The 15,961-nt window shown below is 32.1% G+C and overlaps 3 protein-coding genes across 7 annotated transcripts; 2 read left to right on the top strand and 1 right to left on the bottom strand.

The window, feature by feature from the left end:
* The first annotated feature begins 490 nt into the window (after positions 1–490).
* LOC124928915 (mushroom body large-type Kenyon cell-specific protein 1-like) lies at positions 491–9,202 on the top strand. Of its 5 annotated transcripts, XM_047469165.1 has the most exons (14): positions 496–675; positions 1,463–1,744; positions 1,860–1,949; positions 2,461–2,727; positions 3,191–3,268; positions 3,662–3,793; positions 4,313–4,447; positions 4,539–4,634; positions 5,035–5,175; positions 5,804–5,932; positions 6,015–6,110; positions 6,525–6,665; positions 7,588–7,651; positions 7,739–9,202. In XM_047469165.1, exons 1-14 carry the CDS (start codon positions 595–597, stop codon positions 8,908–8,910), a joined length of 2,904 nt encoding a protein of 967 aa, XP_047325121.1. In that variant the 5' UTR covers positions 496–594; the 3' UTR covers positions 8,911–9,202. The 5 variants fall into 5 exon arrangements, with proteins under 5 accessions (XP_047325124.1, XP_047325123.1, XP_047325125.1 ...); XM_047469166.1 differs by lacking the exon at positions 4,313–4,447; XM_047469168.1 differs by lacking the exons at positions 5,804–5,932; positions 6,015–6,110; positions 6,525–6,665 and having other exon boundaries at positions 491–675.
* A 136-nt stretch (positions 9,203–9,338) lies between these two features.
* On the top strand, positions 9,339–10,280 carry LOC124928916 (CASP-like protein 4A4). The gene is made up of 3 exons (XM_047469170.1): positions 9,339–9,676; positions 9,760–9,895; positions 10,009–10,280. Exons 1-3 carry the CDS (start codon positions 9,381–9,383, stop codon positions 10,192–10,194), a joined length of 618 nt encoding a protein of 205 aa, XP_047325126.1. The 5' UTR covers positions 9,339–9,380; the 3' UTR covers positions 10,195–10,280.
* Positions 10,281–10,839: 559 nt separating this feature from the next.
* LOC124931256 (ribosomal RNA processing protein 36 homolog) lies at positions 10,840–12,941 on the bottom strand. Its single transcript, XM_047471684.1, has 9 exons — positions 12,612–12,941; positions 12,401–12,531; positions 12,243–12,309; positions 12,103–12,155; positions 11,969–12,023; positions 11,818–11,892; positions 11,612–11,732; positions 11,479–11,525; positions 10,840–11,249 (listed from the first exon to the last, which is right to left on the bottom strand). Exons 1-9 carry the CDS (start codon positions 12,711–12,713, stop codon positions 11,145–11,147), a joined length of 756 nt encoding a protein of 251 aa, XP_047327640.1. The 5' UTR covers positions 12,714–12,941; the 3' UTR covers positions 10,840–11,144.
* Between the last annotated feature and the right edge of the window lie 3,020 nt (positions 12,942–15,961).

Raw genomic sequence — 15,961 nt, 5'->3', positions numbered from 1 at the left:
AGATATTTTCGCAGATAAAATTTGTGACATTACTTTCATTATAATTTGGTTGCTCATATCGTTTCTCTATATTTTAATAGCATGTATCTCTCATCTTTATCCTATAATATCAAGTTACTTAATTCTTTAAACACAACATTATTTATTTTATTATTATATATTAATACTTTTAAGTCACGATTCAAATAATAATTGAAAAGATTATTGAATTTTTTTTAAAAAAAATGATTGAATTTTGAGACAAGATCTTGAAAAATAAAAAACCACCTACATCATACGAGCCCCAAACTAACATTGAAAAGAAAATCTTCATTGCAAATAAAATTGAAGAAATCTGATTGAAATTGTTAAAATTAGAATAAAAACACAATTTTCTGAAAAATAAAAATAAAAAAAGGAGGAAAAAATTCTTTTGTGTTGTAAACTGGACAAAAAAATTGAAAAATAGTCGTACCTATAGTCCACTGTATAGTCCACACGTGCCTTTCCAGTTCCTCAAACAAGATCATCTTTTTTATAGAGAGAGAGTATGAAACTAGTACAAAGCCAATCTTCTGGCTAGATGAACTAGCAGGAAGGCAAAATATCAGCTTAATGATGGGTAAGAAATCGAAGGTGGAGCTTCCAGAAGGCTGGATCGAAAGCATCAATGCCAGCCACGGCCGTAAGGTCAAGGTAATCGGACTCTTTGAGTCGATACCTTTCTTAACTTCTAGGGTTTCATTTTCATTTGGAACTGTTTCATCCGGTTAAATCAGCTCCGTGCATGTGTAACGCGCATGTCAAATCTTCCTTGAAAAGATTATTTTTCATTGTTCCATGTCATTTGATAGCTTCCTGGTTGGTTTATAGGAGCTAACTGGAAGCAAAACTCATTTGATTGATTTGAACTCCCCTCATATTTTAGGATGCAACTGAAAATCCTCTGTTTGTACACTTAGTGGGGAGGAAGATGATATTTCTCTCTTTCTTTCCAAGTATCTGAATATGTTTGTGTTATATGAACCTATTTGTATGTAACTATGTATGCTTGGCTTCTTCTGGTGTTATAATCTCTAATTTCTTTGTTCTCAGAAACTATGTTGATCTCTTGAATTTTAAGTCTGTATAGATGATTTCCAGATTTCTTCATATTCATATTATTTTTTTCTTATAGAACTCATATCTAAAATGTGTCATTCACAAGTGCTTTGTGATAATATATCTTGTTGCTACTACTGTATAATATAATAAACAAAAGGAATGACTAAGGTAGGGAAATGGCAGAGGAGTTACTCTACCCCCTAATACATTTCCAGATGCAAACAACACATTTTTTAGACTCTAAATAGTAATTTATCTAGAATATGGTCTTTGGCGTTATTGAAAGTATATTGGTGAAGATGTCACTACACTGTAATCTAGAAATGTGTTTTCAGTGACCAATGTCCTGTAGAACTCATTCCTAAGTTCATTTGTGTAGATTTACACAAATGTGGAAACCGGTAAGAAGTTCTATGCCAAGACAGAAGTTATGCGCTATATTAACAGGAACAACATTACACAAGAGAGTCCTCAACAACCGGCTCAATGGAGCTCTCCTCAACAGCCAACTCCTCTACAACAGGTTCAGTGGAGCCCTCCTCAACAGCCAACTCCTCTACAGCCAACTCCACTACAACAGGTTCGGTGGAGCACTCCGCCACAGACAAGTCAGCAAGAGAGGGTGACCACAGAAGATGAAGCTAATAACGGAACATTGCCAGTAAGTGTGAAGTTTTACACATTTGTTCCCTGTTGTTTAATTGTTTCTCTACACTTCAGTTTACTTGATTTTTTATATATCTTGTGTTCCATTTTGTTTGCAACTCTTTTACAAGACAAATGAAATGCTGGACGGGTTGCCTTCTGGATGGAGAATCGAGGTCAAATCTTGTAAGAGTGGTGCACATAAAGGGAGAGAGTACAAGGTAGTAAAATATCTGAGTGATTTTTGTGTATTTTCCAAATATTATCCTGGCCAAAGAATTTGTTTGGGTATTATGTGTACTGTTTATCTTGTTTCAGTCTGAGTCGGTTTCCATGGCACTCTTAAAGAATACACTATGATTTTGTGATTCACCTCTAGGGAGCATATTGTGATGCCCTCTAGATGTAAATCAAGATACATTTCTTTCAAGAAATGTGAGCCCTTCGCTTCAAGTTGATGGTTAAATTTTCATAAAACATAAGCGATCTACAAGTTTCTTTAAATGTACTCTATACAATTGTGGAGGTCAATATAATTATATTGATATACATGCTGGAGATTTCGATAGAGAATGGCACGATTCTAGGTCTTCCATTTCATTGCCAACATGAATTCACAAACATTTATCAGATACTGAACATAGTAAATCTCCATCATTGTTGAGTTAATTTCAAGCATTGCACAATAGTGTACTTATTTTGATTTTCTATTTTAATCATGACTTTTGACAGTCATACGTTGATCCATCAACTGGTCGGAAATTCTATTCAAAGCCGGAAGTGTTGCAGTATCTCAAAAGTGTAGAACATGGGGACATGACATTCAACAGAAAGAAAAGAAAACGTGGTCCTAAAAATAGCTCTCCAGGCAAACCAAACGAACCAGTAGATGACTCACCTAGCAAACAGAAGCCAGATGATTCAATTAGCAAAGAAATGAACACCGCAGATGCTACTCCTTCTGAATTGACTGAGAGGACAGATGCTTCTCTTGACAATGTCTGTCTCGTATTCTTATCTTCGTATTTCATCATTGAGAGACATTATTACAACTTTTTCACTATCATGAATCTCAAAAGTAGAGTTTGCTTAGTATACGGAGTTACAGTAAACACTCACTCAATATGGATAAAAGCTCTATTTCTATAAACTTCAGGAGAACTAATAGTAACGAGTCCCATATGAAGGGAATGTCCTAGGTTTATCTAATATTAAGTTAAGAGAGCTTTTATCGACTGTGCTATACTTTTAATGCTAAAATATTGGTAGTAGCTTCTCACTATTGTTTGTCTAAACAAAAAAGGCGATGCATAATATTCTGTAGTTCCGTCATTTCATCAATGACTCTCAATAGATGGTTTCTTCAACAATGCAGGAGATTCATGTGCATCTTTTTCAAAAGAATTTACATGTGCCCCTTTTAGTATGTCATGTTCATATGGATCCAACATTTGTAATGCAGGAAAATCGAACTCCTGGATGGCTGCCTTCTGGATGGAAAATAGAGTTGAAGACTAAAAAGAAGGGTAACAAATACAAGGTAACTTTAGACTCTTGTCATGTCCCCTTCTCTTTACATCAATGTTTTGACTATGAACCTGTCTAAGCTGATTGGTTTCTTAAAGAGCTAAAATCAAATAGGCATTGTTCTGCTGTATAATGAGGAAACATACACTTTCATTTATCTGCAAGTCTAGGTTTGGTTTCTCATAATGTGTTCATAGTACATGATGAAATGTTAACAGTTGAAATGCACATCAGTAAGAGTTGGACAGAACTTATTATTCCAAATGTAATAACTCCGTGTCTGTAGCATTTTTTCTTGCCTTACACCCAGTTAAAATACTTGTTAATTAAGTGAACATTGATACATATCACTCTAATATAATAAGATTGATCTCTCTATTTGCTGAAAATATTTTGTTTGGTGCAGTGCTTTATTGATCCAACAACAGGGTTCAAATTCTATTCTAAGCCAGAAGTTTTGATGTTTTTAAATGGGGGAGAGCGTGTTGCGTGGTCAAGGAAAAAGAATTTTTTCTCTCATCGAAAACCAACAAAAAAGGTAGGTAGTTCTCTTGCAGCCCTTGGTTATCATAACCCTAAGACGTGTGTATCATTTTGATGGTTTAATCCGATCTTCTTTATCTTTTATTTAAATGTCGTTGCCACGAGAAGAACTTACCCCAACACAGGCTCCCTTTTCTCTTCAAGTTGTGAAGTAACTCACATAACTGTTGTTTATCTGTAAATGAAAGAAAATAACAGTGTAGTAAGTATGATGATAAAATTAATATAAAGTTTATGTACGCATCTTCTTGGTAATTAAGCCATATCTGGAGTAATTTAAATAGTTGCATCTAATCAATGTGATAAGATGCTATTCCTTACTTCTTTAACAGATGTGCTTGAGATCACAACTTAGCTGTGTTTACCTTTCTAACATCTTTGAGAGTCATTATTCCCTGCAACATCTAGAAACTACTGTGAAGCAGGAGGAGAAAAAAATAATTCTCTATAACTAGATGTTTGTTATAAGGTGGGTAGAATATTTTGCATCTTTCTAACTCTATGTATGTTTCAGTTTGATGTTAATCAAGTTTCCAGGGACAATTTTGCTGAGGAACTTAAGGGTACCCCTAGTCGGGAAACAACAAATTCAAAGAGATTGTCCACTAAACAGAAGCAAAAAACTTTTAACAAAGACTTGGGGAAACATGTTGGTTCAATATTATGCCATAATAGTTCCTCGATGTTCATGAGCATTTTGCTTCAACTCTATTAGCTCTGATTGTATAAATTGTGTTTAGGTTACTATTGAGCGGAGCACACCTGATAAGCTTCCTTCAGGTTGGATAAAGGAGATCAAGATTCAAACGGAAGGAAACAACATCAGAAAAGATCCGGTATCTCCATCTCAATCACTTTATTTTGATGTTCATTCTTCTTTCCAATTTCATCATGTGCATAATAAGATAGCTTGTTTGATGTTGGATTATTTCCAAATAATCCTCCATCCCATCAAACATGACATTTCAATACCAACATTCCAATTATCAACTAAAATAACTTTACTCTATTATTTTTATAAGATTTTAAAATATTAAATGCCAAGGATAATTTTGTCATTTTATCCAAATAAACCACTTTTACATCAAATGAGATTTTTTTCCAAAAGATCAAACAAGCTCTTGATTGTTTGTTTGGGTTGCCTGTCACTGTAGTTCTATAGTTCTGTTAACAGGTGCTCTTACAGTTTTGCAAGTATATTTTGTAAATTATATCTCTTATCAATGTTTGGTGCAGTTCTACACAGATCCTGTAAGTGGATATGTATTTCGTTCTCAAACTGACGCGCTTCGCTATCTGGAAACTGGAGACATCAATGCATGTGCAATCAGACCAAAGAAAAGGGATGAGTTGGATTGGCTAAGTGGAGATATCAATGTAAGTGTATCTCATTTTTGCTTCTTTCTCTACTATATTGAAGTTCAATGTGTGTACATTTTTTGTATCCTTTAAGATGTTTTAACTCTGTAGGCAACTATAGACATTTAATTTACCAAAGAATACCAAGTATAGTAGTTCTCAAATTCTTGTGATTACCAAAGTCTTGCTTCTTTCCCTTGTCTAAAAGACTAAAACTAAAGATTTTTCTTCTAACAATTTATAGCCATAATAGAGTCAGCATAAGAATGTAAGCCAAGCACCTCTGAGTAATCAATAGTCACAATGGCCAAATATTTCACCACAGAGAAGACCATTCGTGGTGTTAGGGAGAGAAGTTAAAGAAAATAAGTATAGTTAGTATGAAGATAAAATAAGTCTAATTAAATAAGTCTAATTAGATAAGTCTTGCTTAATTAAGCCATATCTGGAGTATTTAATTAGTTGCAACTAATCAATGTGATGAAATGCTATTCCTTACTTCTTTTCCAGATGTGCTTGAGAAGTTGAGATCAAATCTTAGCTGTGTTTACCTTTCTACAATCTTTGAAATCCATTATTTTGGTATCATAATTCTTTATAACCAGATGTATGTTGTATGATGGGTAGACTATGTTTTAATTTTCAGTGTCATGTTAATCAAGTGACCGGGGACAAGTCTGCTGAAGAACTTAAGAGCCTCCCTTGTCTGGAAACAACAAATTCGGAGAGCTTGGCACAGAAGCAAGAAACTTTTGTCAAGAAATTGGGGAGAAATGTTTGTTCAATATTATACCATAATAGTTTTATATATATCATGACCATTTTGCTTAAGCTCTATTATCGCTCTGATTGTTTAGATTGTTATTGAGCGGGGCACACCTGATAAGCTTCCTTCAGGTTGGATAAAGGAGATCAAGGTTCAAATGAAAGGAAGCAATATCAGAAAAGACCCGGTAACTATATATTTAATTTGCATATCTCTTTATTTTGATGTTCATTCTTCTTCCCAACCTCCTCATGCGCATGAAAAGATATTTGGGCTTGTTTGATGTGGATTAGTTCCAAATAATCCACCATCCCACCATCCCATCGTTCAAACCATCAACTAAAATGCCCTTGCTTTATATTTATAACATTTAAATATTAAATACTAAGGATATCGGGGTTAATTTTAATCTAAATAAATCACATTTACGTCAAAAAATTCAGATTTTTTCCAAATAATCCAAGATCAACAAACTCTTGCTTGTTTGTTTCGGTTACCAGCCTGTCATTGTAGTTCTATAGTTATGTTTAACAGCTGATCTTTCAGCTTTGCAAGTATATTGTTGTATAACATATATATCTGTTATCAATGTTTGGTGCAGTACTACACAGATCCTGTAAGTGGATATGTATTTCGTTCTCAAACTGATGCGCTGCGCTATCTGGAAACTGGAGACATCAATATATGTGCAATCAGACCAAAGAAAAGGGATGAATTGGATTGGCTAAATGGAGATATCAATGTAAGTGTCTTATTTGTGCTTCTTTCTCTACCTACCATATTGAAGTTCGTTGTGTACAGTTTTTATATACATTAAGATGTTTTAACTCTGTTCACAACTAACAAGATTCAATTAACCAAAATATACAAAGTAGAGTAGCAGAGAAGTTCTCAAAGAAGTTCTCAAATTCTTGTGATTACCAAAGTTTTGCTTCTTTCCCTTGCATAAAATTAAAGAATTTTCCTTTTAACAGTTTATAGAGTGGTTAAAGCAGCCTCCCAAATATGGAATATAGACTATGGTAGGAATTCTTGTTCAAAGATGATCCCTTTTAAGCTTTTTGATTGTTTTGAGACCAATTCCAGTTTCTTCATTTGATAGGATTTTAAGGATGCAAATTGTGTATAAAATTGAAATCCTTGGAATCCTTTGCCCATATAAAAGGAAGCTCTTGAAATCTTTAGCTTTTACTTCTGATTTGTAATTTATTTGATGTTTTCTTTCAATATTTTTCTTTTGGCTAAAATCGAAACACATACTAGGAAAGACGAAATAAAGAGTTACAAGTAGAAAACAGGAAAATGAGATATTACAAACATTAATATCCCCCAAACATAAAGAGTGCCTTACCCATTTATAGAGTTCATGGGCAAGCATTACATACTGATGAAAAAAAATGTAAAAGTAATAAAAGAGCAAGAATATCTTATTTGTAATTTTGTCCTCCAATCTCTGATGATTTAATAATGCTATATTTGTAAATTGATTTTTTTTAAAAGAAAATTTCATTCCTGCAGAATTTTATTTGTTTATATAGGGGAGAATAAAAGAAGGGAAAAAAAAATGAGAGAATTTTTATGTAAATGGCTCATGTTTCATACTCTAGGCATTGTTTTGCTGACCTTTAAGTGAAGACTGATTCTTATCCTTTCTGTGCGAGCAGTCTTCAACGGCAGCTGGTAGTCAGAAATCGCAGGATGAAGATACTAAGAGAAAGCTTTTCGAAGGTCAGATATGATAAACTATTTCACGACAATGACTTGCTAAAATTGTATACTTAATGCGACCACACTACTTGTTCTCCTCCTCTGCAGGTAAACAAACTTCAATCTCAGGTAGTTTGGAAACAAAGAGTACCAAGCGATCCACAAGACAAAGCCTGCTCAGATCCTCTGAAAACAATGAGAAGGAAACTCCTGAAGGCAATTTGGAAGAGGAGAGGCCTAAAAATGACCCACACCCAAAATCTATGGCCTCAGGGATAACAGAAGCCAAGACTGAACTGCCGGCAGTGGATGGGAATCAAAGGAGAGGCAGAAAGAAAGCTTATACTGGTACTATGAAAAGAAAAACAAATTTGCCTTGTCGTTCTTCAAAACGACTCTCGGCCTCCAAAACAGGAACAATTGAGGAGGAGCCGGTTCAAACAGAACCTGAAACTAATAGTGTGAAACCATCTCTGGCTGAGACACTGAATGAGGCATTGGGAATTGAAGAGGAGGATGTAGTGGAAGAAGCTGCTGTTGAAAATAATCCTAATCCTTATCCAAGTCCAAATGTACCAATAAAAGAAACTTACAACAAAAGGGTGGAGAACAACAACAACAACCAGGAGCAGCAACAGAAGCAGCAGCAGCAGCAGCAGCAGCAGCAGCAGCAGCAGCAGCAGCAGCAGCAACAGCAGCAACAGCAGCAACAGAAGCAACAGCAGCAACAGAAGCAACAGCAACAGCAGCAACAGCAGCAGCAGCAGCAACAACAGGAGCAGCAGCAGCAGCAGCAAGAGGTGGACCTCTATCATCAATTAGGAGGATCATCATCAATATCAATATCATCATCCTGGCCTGAGATGACTAAGGAACCAACTTGGCTAATGAATCCTCCCCCACTAGATTTCTCATTCAAGACTACTCTGGGAAGCAACGCCGACGAACAAGGCCCCGTTGTTCAGGATTACTTCCAACAAGAAGCTGATGCTGCAAATAAGAAAGTGGACTTGGGTGCGCCAGGTTTTACTTCGTTCAACTTTTTTCAAGGAAATGCTGCTGCCCCCGCCCCCTACAACTTTCTTCAGACCAGTCCGTCCATTAGTATCAGTAGCCAATCACCACCTGCAAATCCATTGTTCTACTCTGGAATTATGCCACCACCTCATCAGTCACCCCAAAATCTTATGTTCCCTCCTGCTAGTAACAACACTCAAAACCATCAGTCCCCTTCACATCCCATGTACCCACATGGCGGTTTTGGTTTCGGTTTCCAGTAGCGTTGGTTGGTTGTCTAAGGTAAACTCCATCCGAGTGTGTGTTTCTATTTATCTAGTTTACTTTAATGTTTATAATAATATTAATGTAGTAGTAGTAGTCCTAGGTAAAAATGCTGGAAAACCCTAGTCCTCCTTACCTGTTTGTCTCCTTCTGACTATTGTTGTAGCCACCTTAGTCTCTGTTCTGTATGTTTTATGTAATATGTATGGATGCTCCCGTCTTTCTTTATTTCATTGTCTAAGGATTATGTCTATTGGAATATTCAAAGGCTTATGTTATGGAAGTTGGTACAATGGATAAGCTCTTAGATCTTATCTTTTATATGGTTAACCATTATTTTAGAATTGTGTTGCTTTCAATAAGAAAGATGCATGTTTTTGCCTACTTACTTCCAACTAACCCCCCTCCCACAAGTTGACATAATAAAAGATGACACAATGACCTATGAGAGAGATAGTTGAAGAGAGCAATGAAAGAAGAAAGAGATGTGCACTTGATTGCTGCTTGCAGGGCCATGGCGGCAGCGGCGGCTTACTCTCCGGCACAACCAACTCCTTCACGTTTCTCCTTCTCTGTGAATTCAACTTGGGGTGGAAGCCTCAGTAGGCCTTCGTCCCTAAACATATTGAACATTGTCGTCCTTCTCCGGTTTTTAGTATTTGTCTTCTCATTTGCGTCTGCCCTATCTTTAGCAGCTCCTTCCCAGAAGAACAGAGGAGGAGAATCTTCCTCTTCTTCAAGCTTCTACAAACACTCAGAACTCTTGTAAGGAATTTTTGTTTGTATTATCTTTTGTTTGTTCCTTTTCACAATCTTATGGAAAAAGAGATTTGTTTTGATAACTGCAGGTATTTCTTCATGGTGACCATATTGGTTTTCATTTATTCAGCATACCAGCTATTCAAAGGCGTGTATGATCTTGCCTTTAGTGGCACACTCATTTCATCGGTGGCTTCGGATTACATTAGCTTTGTTCTCGATCAGGTGGTCTCTTGTTTTCCCTTTAGTATTTTTTATAGCCAACAAATATACTAGTAAAATTGTAATTGAAACAGTTGCTATGCTAACATGAGATTTACAAACCAAATTAACAACAGCTGGGAAGCTACCTTATCGTTTCGGCCACTTCTGTGGCAATCCTGACTGTAGAAAATGTTCGACGTCACCCGCCTTTCTGGAAGGCAACCGTTGCGTCAATCGTTATGTCGTGGGTTTCGTTTCTGATGATGGTTGTTTGTTCGGCCTTTTCTGGGTATAAACTCTATAAGAGGATCATATGGTGATGCAAAAATAATTGCACTAGCCACTAATAAATCAAATTCAAAGAAGATAACTTTCTAAATTCTAACTCTTATCTAGGGTGTAAACATTTCAACCAAAATTCAACCATTCGTTGATGATTGAACAGTGATTCAATTTGTTCATTTATAATTGTCTGTTTGCTTTAATAGATGAATCGATAGACTAAAACGAGTTTGAAAAAAAATATATAGTTATTGATAATAAATGTTTTTCATTAATTGAGTCAATAACATTTCACTCAACAAATTTATGATGTTAATAGTTTAGGGGTAAAAATCATTGTGGGCACACATCACCAAAATAATTATGAAAAAATTAAATTAGTTAAAGCTGTATGATTTTAAATTTTACTTACAATTCTATATAATTTTACATAAATAAAATAAATTATATTTACAATTTTTTTAAAATAAAAATGTAATTGATTTTCTATATTTTTCTTCTTTTTTTTAAAATTAATTTATACTTAATTATATGATCTCTCTCAAGATGCATTACGAGTTATAAGCAAAACTATAAAGCCACAAACAGAAGATAACTTAAAATTATTAGATTCCCTCAAATATTCAAATAGGTCATACACATAGTTCTAACTCCTTTATCAGAAGACTTTGTTTGGTAAGCAGTGAAATTAAAGTAATTGAAAGTTAATAATTACTATTAAACAAAATTTTGCAAATGGCATATTGAATCCATAATATAATGTAACACCACATATTTCATTAAATGTCTCATCAACTCCTAGATGAAGACGAAGAAGAATCTATCCAATAGAAGACTAAAAATAAAAGGCAAGAGAGAATTGCATCTTAAACAGTGTGAGGGAGGAATGAGCTAAACAATACTTTCCACTCAAAACTTGTAGCACAACAAGGGTTATGTTGGGGCTATTGAGGTTCATGAACCGACGAACAAAACATGCACTTCAAATTTATTGCTCGTTGTTTCCAGGGCGTCGATATGGCATGTACCTATGGTCCTTGGTTGCATTTTTCTTTCTCCTCTTATCAATGTATGCATCAAGCTTGCCAGATTCCTGATAAAAACCCCAGCATACAGTTCAAATTATAACAGAATATCAACTTTAAACTTTCAACAAACTTTTTCTAGTACATTTCTCTTCATCTGGATGAAAACGGGCACTTAACAGATGCATGCAGATTCAAAAAATTTTATAAACGGTTTCTAATATGGGACCTATCTATCTATCTATCTATATATATATATATATATACATATATTCCATTTCATACTATAAAGAATACCTTGAGATCCGTGAATTTCCCAATAAGACTTTGTTTGCGTATCTCCGCTGCAAAATAATATCTAGTCAGTCAATACAACATAACTCTTTTTATCTCAAATGTGCCTTAGATAAGAGAGAAGAAGCAACAATACATTTCTTCAGATAGTAGGGTTTTTTCCCTTGTTTTGCAGCTTCTCTTTCTTTCTTCTTGTGTTCAGACAAAACTTCCTTATCATTTTGTTTGGCAGTTGTAGTAGTCTTCAATTGCTTATCCTAAGAGATGAAGAAGATGACGATAATGACATTATTACTAAGGTTGTAAGGAATAAAGCCAGGTGAAAACAGATAAAGCACTCACTATCCAGGACAGACGATTCTTGATATCAGCAATCACTTCTGGGTCATTTGATTTCTTCATCTCCTTTTTTAGTTCCTAAAAAAGCAAAAGAAAATACAGAAATTCAAAGTAAGAACAATCATATCAATAAATTGACTAAAGTTAATCATACCTCTTTTTCAGCAGGGAAGTCATTCTCGTAAAGAAAATTGTATCTCTTCCTGAACCTGAAAAACAAACAGGTGTAGTTCGATAGTAAATAACATAGTTTTGAACAAAAACATTGTGGGATATCAACAAACTCACCCTTCTTGTTCAAAATTCCCACATAACATCTCAAAACGGGGGTCACGAATCACCTGAACAATACAATTGGGGATGCTAATAACACAGAAGAAAGCTTGGAATTATGTAATGCAAGTCCAATGAGATCTCTTGAAACCTACCTTTTTAGGTGCTTGAATAATCTCTTTATGTCTACTAACTGGCTTCTTGGCACTCACTTCCATAGGCCTTCACAAATAGCCACAAAGAATAAATATGTATGATCAGTATCATATCATTATAGTACTCTAGAACCAACAAAATTGCTATGACATGAGACCTGTTCTTGTTGGCCCTGCTGCTCTTCTTCTCCGAATGAATCTTTCTGTAGACTAACTCCGACCCATTAGAGCGTGCTTTCTGCAACTCCTCGAACGTAACATCTGCAAGCTCGCGCTCTATGACTCCTCTCTGATGAATGACAAAATTTTGATTAAATAGACATACATGGTTTATATTAGCCAAAAAGTGGAAATCCATCCAACACTGACCTCTTGAAGAGTTGGGTCTTCTTCTTCTTCCGATTCAGATTCAGATTCATCGAACCTAATCTTCTTACTTGAAGTAGCCATGGGATCGCGAGATTGGTTCATATCAATCTACACTGTCAGCACCCACCTAGATTGGTTCTTTAGAAGAATGCGATTCGCGCCTGTTAAACTCGCAACTGCCGGCTGAAGACTAAGGAAGAAAACGTCTTTTGGATATCCCTTCGATGAAGCGATCAGCGTTCTCGCCTCACTCTCCGGCGTTCTCGCCTGTTTTTCTCTATCTTTCGTTAGGGTTTGCAGCTGGAACACGGGCCGGTCATTCGGGTCAGGCTATCTGCAAAAATGTCGGGTTAGCGCGCCTATTTAACTTGTTAAACAAAATAATCATAACCTAATTTTTCAAATAAATATTCTATCTGGGTATCAACCGCCACAAAAAAAAAAATATATATATATATATATATATAAAAAAAGAGAAATAAAAAATATATCATAGCAAGAAATCCTTTATTATAATTATTTCTAACTGAACTAACAAATTAAAATATAATATAAAGGACATAATGAAATTAGTATGTTATAATTATAAATTAGTTTTAATAGATATAAGTTGTATTAATTAATAATAATAATAATATTAATTTATATAATTAATTATAAATATTATTTATTAATAATTTTATATATGATTAATTATAAATATAATTTTATTTTATAAATTAATTTTATATATGACTATTATTTTTTAATTAACATTATTAGTTTTTAAAATAATTATTATACTTAACTATATGTAATTAAAGTTTTCACATTTAATTTTTTTTATACTTAAAAAATATAAGTTTCTGTTAAAGTGATAAATAAAATATATAAAAATTAAAAAATCAGATAAAAATAAGTAATTATGTATTTATTATTCATATTATTTAAATTAGAAAATTAAACATAATTAAATATAAATAAGTATTTAGTTATAATTTTATATTATTATTATTATATTTTAAATATAATAAAGAAATTAAAATTTTAATAAATTTATAAAATTAAAGAATAAAAGAGGAATATTAAAGTTTATACTTGTAACTATAGTAGAGTAGTTACTATATTATACCCTTTTGAAGGTATAAATCAATATATCTAAATAATCACGTAGATATAAATAATAATCAACCAAATAACAATTCTAATTTACTGTAGATATAATTTCTTATAAAAGTTTATTAATTGAAATTATAATTTAACTAAACATTTAAGTAAAATATTATTTTATATTTTTTAAAATTAAAAAACTAAAAACAATTCTATCCCTATCTTCAATTTAAACTTAAAAACAATAATAGTGAAATCGAATATTTTATTTATTTATTTATTTATTTATATAAAGAATCTATACATTTCTTAGGAAAATAAATGAACCCATAAAAAATATTAACATGAATCTGGAAAATCAGAAACCTGGTCTACAATGGATTTAACACAAATCTATAAGATATAAAAAATTAAGTAATTTAAACAATATGCTATAAAATACAAATCTCAGCTACCATTCTTAATCCATGCTATGAGTCGGATATACCAACAAATTAGGATAAAAGATAACCATTGAATTCCATTCATTAGAAGATCCACCAAACTTAATAAATTAATTGCCCATTCAATTATCAGTCTAATATTTTTATTTGTCTACTATCATAATATATATTAACATCATATTTAACCAATCAAATTAAATTATTTTAATTTATTATAATACAAAACTATTATATGTTAAATATAACTTAAAATATAATAAATGAAATAGATAAAAAGAAAACAATTTTTTTTTTCACTTTAGACATCCTATATTTTGGGGTCAATAATGTTTTAATGAAAAAAAAAAAGTCTTAAAGATTGAAAAATCATAATTGTGGGGTGTTACTATCTTGTTATAAAAAAAATATAAATCATAAAATTAAGATAAACAAATAAAATTCATCTAAAATAACATCCAAACATAATGATTAGATTTATATTCCTATATCTTAAGTATTTGTAAATTCAAGTCATGACATTATAAAAAAATAGAAACATCTCAATCAATGCTGCATTGAAAGAGACCCTCTTGATATCACATGTTTAAAAAGATGAAGGGTCGTTATTATCGACAACTTTAATTAATTGATTAATTTGATTGTACGTCTTGTCTTGTATTAACTATTAAGACAAGAATGAAGTAAGAGCTTGTTTTTTACCGCTTATTTAAATACATATTAATTTAGTTAAATAATGTTAATTGATGATAATTTTGAAAAGTTTTTTTTTAAATATATAAAATATTCTATTTAGTAAATTGTATTATGTAATTGATAAAAGTTATTACAAATTTTAATTTATTTATGATTGAATTTTAAAAAATAAATTAAATAAATAAGTTCTAAAGATAAAAATGCATTATTGTGTTGATTGTCTTTTTATTGAACTCTTGTATAGCGCGACAAAAGAATCTCAAGATATTATAAATTAAAATAATTAATCACGTGTATATTAGATTTTAAGAAATATTTTTTTTTGGAAAAAGATTTTAAGAAATATTAGTATTCTTTTTGGGGAAATATGTTCTAATTAAATATTTAATCTTAAGTTATTATATATATATATATGTATATTTTTTTTTTTTTTATGAAGTGATTAATTTTGTCCTTTTACTTTTGGCTATAGAATTATTTTACAACAAAACATGATCCCGATGTGTTGGGTAAAAAGGTGCTGCCTAATATGGATAAGGTTATTAATTTATTCAAACGTTACTAACCACACATTTAAAAGGGTGAGTATTATTGTGAATTAATTATTAGTATTTTACATTTTAAAGACTAATATCATATAAGGAAAATTTTGTTTGAAACGTGATTAAATCCAAAATTGTGCTTAATTAAGAAAAAAATGGCTAATAATGTAATCTGTTGTTTTATGTTATATCCTAATTAAGCTTAACTTATGTCAAAAAACTAATAATAATTAACACTCTCTTAGCAAAAAATTATAGATTAATAAAATGTCTTATCCATTAAAAAATAAATAATTAACACAAATGTTTATTTAGTTTCAAGACTTGTGATTATAGGATCATATATTAATGACTATTTAAAAAAAACACAAATAATTAACATACTTATAAGCAAATATACTAAATATTATTCTTACATTTTTTTTTTCATTTATTGCTTAATTTGCTTTGTTTTGTGTCTCATTTTTATTTTTTTAAACTTTTGAATGCATTGTATTATTATTTTTTGAATAAAAATTGACCTTTATTAAATATATATATACTACAAATAATGAATATTTGCAATGATTTTGCACCACAATGC

This window comes from Impatiens glandulifera, chromosome 3 (assembly GCF_907164915.1).
Source record: "Impatiens glandulifera chromosome 3, dImpGla2.1, whole genome shotgun sequence".
Classification (NCBI taxonomy): Eukaryota; Viridiplantae; Streptophyta; class Magnoliopsida; order Ericales; family Balsaminaceae; genus Impatiens; species Impatiens glandulifera.
Note: the sequence above shows the minus strand (reverse complement) of the source record. Positions and strands in the feature narration are given on the sequence as shown.

Coding starts and splice junctions, on each gene's coding strand:
- LOC124928916 (XM_047469170.1), top strand. CDS start 9,381: ATGAAAGAAGAAAGAGATGTGCACTTGATTGCTGCTTGCAGGGCCATG. Junction 9,677..9,759: donor TACAAACACTCAGAACTCTT/GTAAGGAATTTT, acceptor TGATAACTGCAG/GTATTTCTTCATGGTGACCA. Junction 9,896..10,008: donor TTAGCTTTGTTCTCGATCAG/GTGGTCTCTTGT, acceptor AATTAACAACAG/CTGGGAAGCTACCTTATCGT.
- LOC124931256 (XM_047471684.1), bottom strand. CDS start 12,713: ATGAACCAATCTCGCGATCCCATGGCTACTTCAAGTAAGAAGATTAGG. Junction 12,156..12,242: donor TTATTCAAGCACCTAAAAAG/GTAGGTTTCAAG, acceptor TGTATTGTTCAG/GTGATTCGTGACCCCCGTTT. Junction 12,024..12,102: donor GGGAATTTTGAACAAGAAGG/GTGAGTTTGTTG, acceptor TTTGTTTTTCAG/GTTCAGGAAGAGATACAATT.
- LOC124928915 (XM_047469165.1), top strand. CDS start 595: ATGATGGGTAAGAAATCGAAGGTGGAGCTTCCAGAAGGCTGGATCGAA. Junction 4,448..4,538: donor ACAAAGACTTGGGGAAACAT/GTTGGTTCAATA, acceptor AATTGTGTTTAG/GTTACTATTGAGCGGAGCAC. Junction 6,111..6,524: donor GCAATATCAGAAAAGACCCG/GTAACTATATAT, acceptor TGTTTGGTGCAG/TACTACACAGATCCTGTAAG.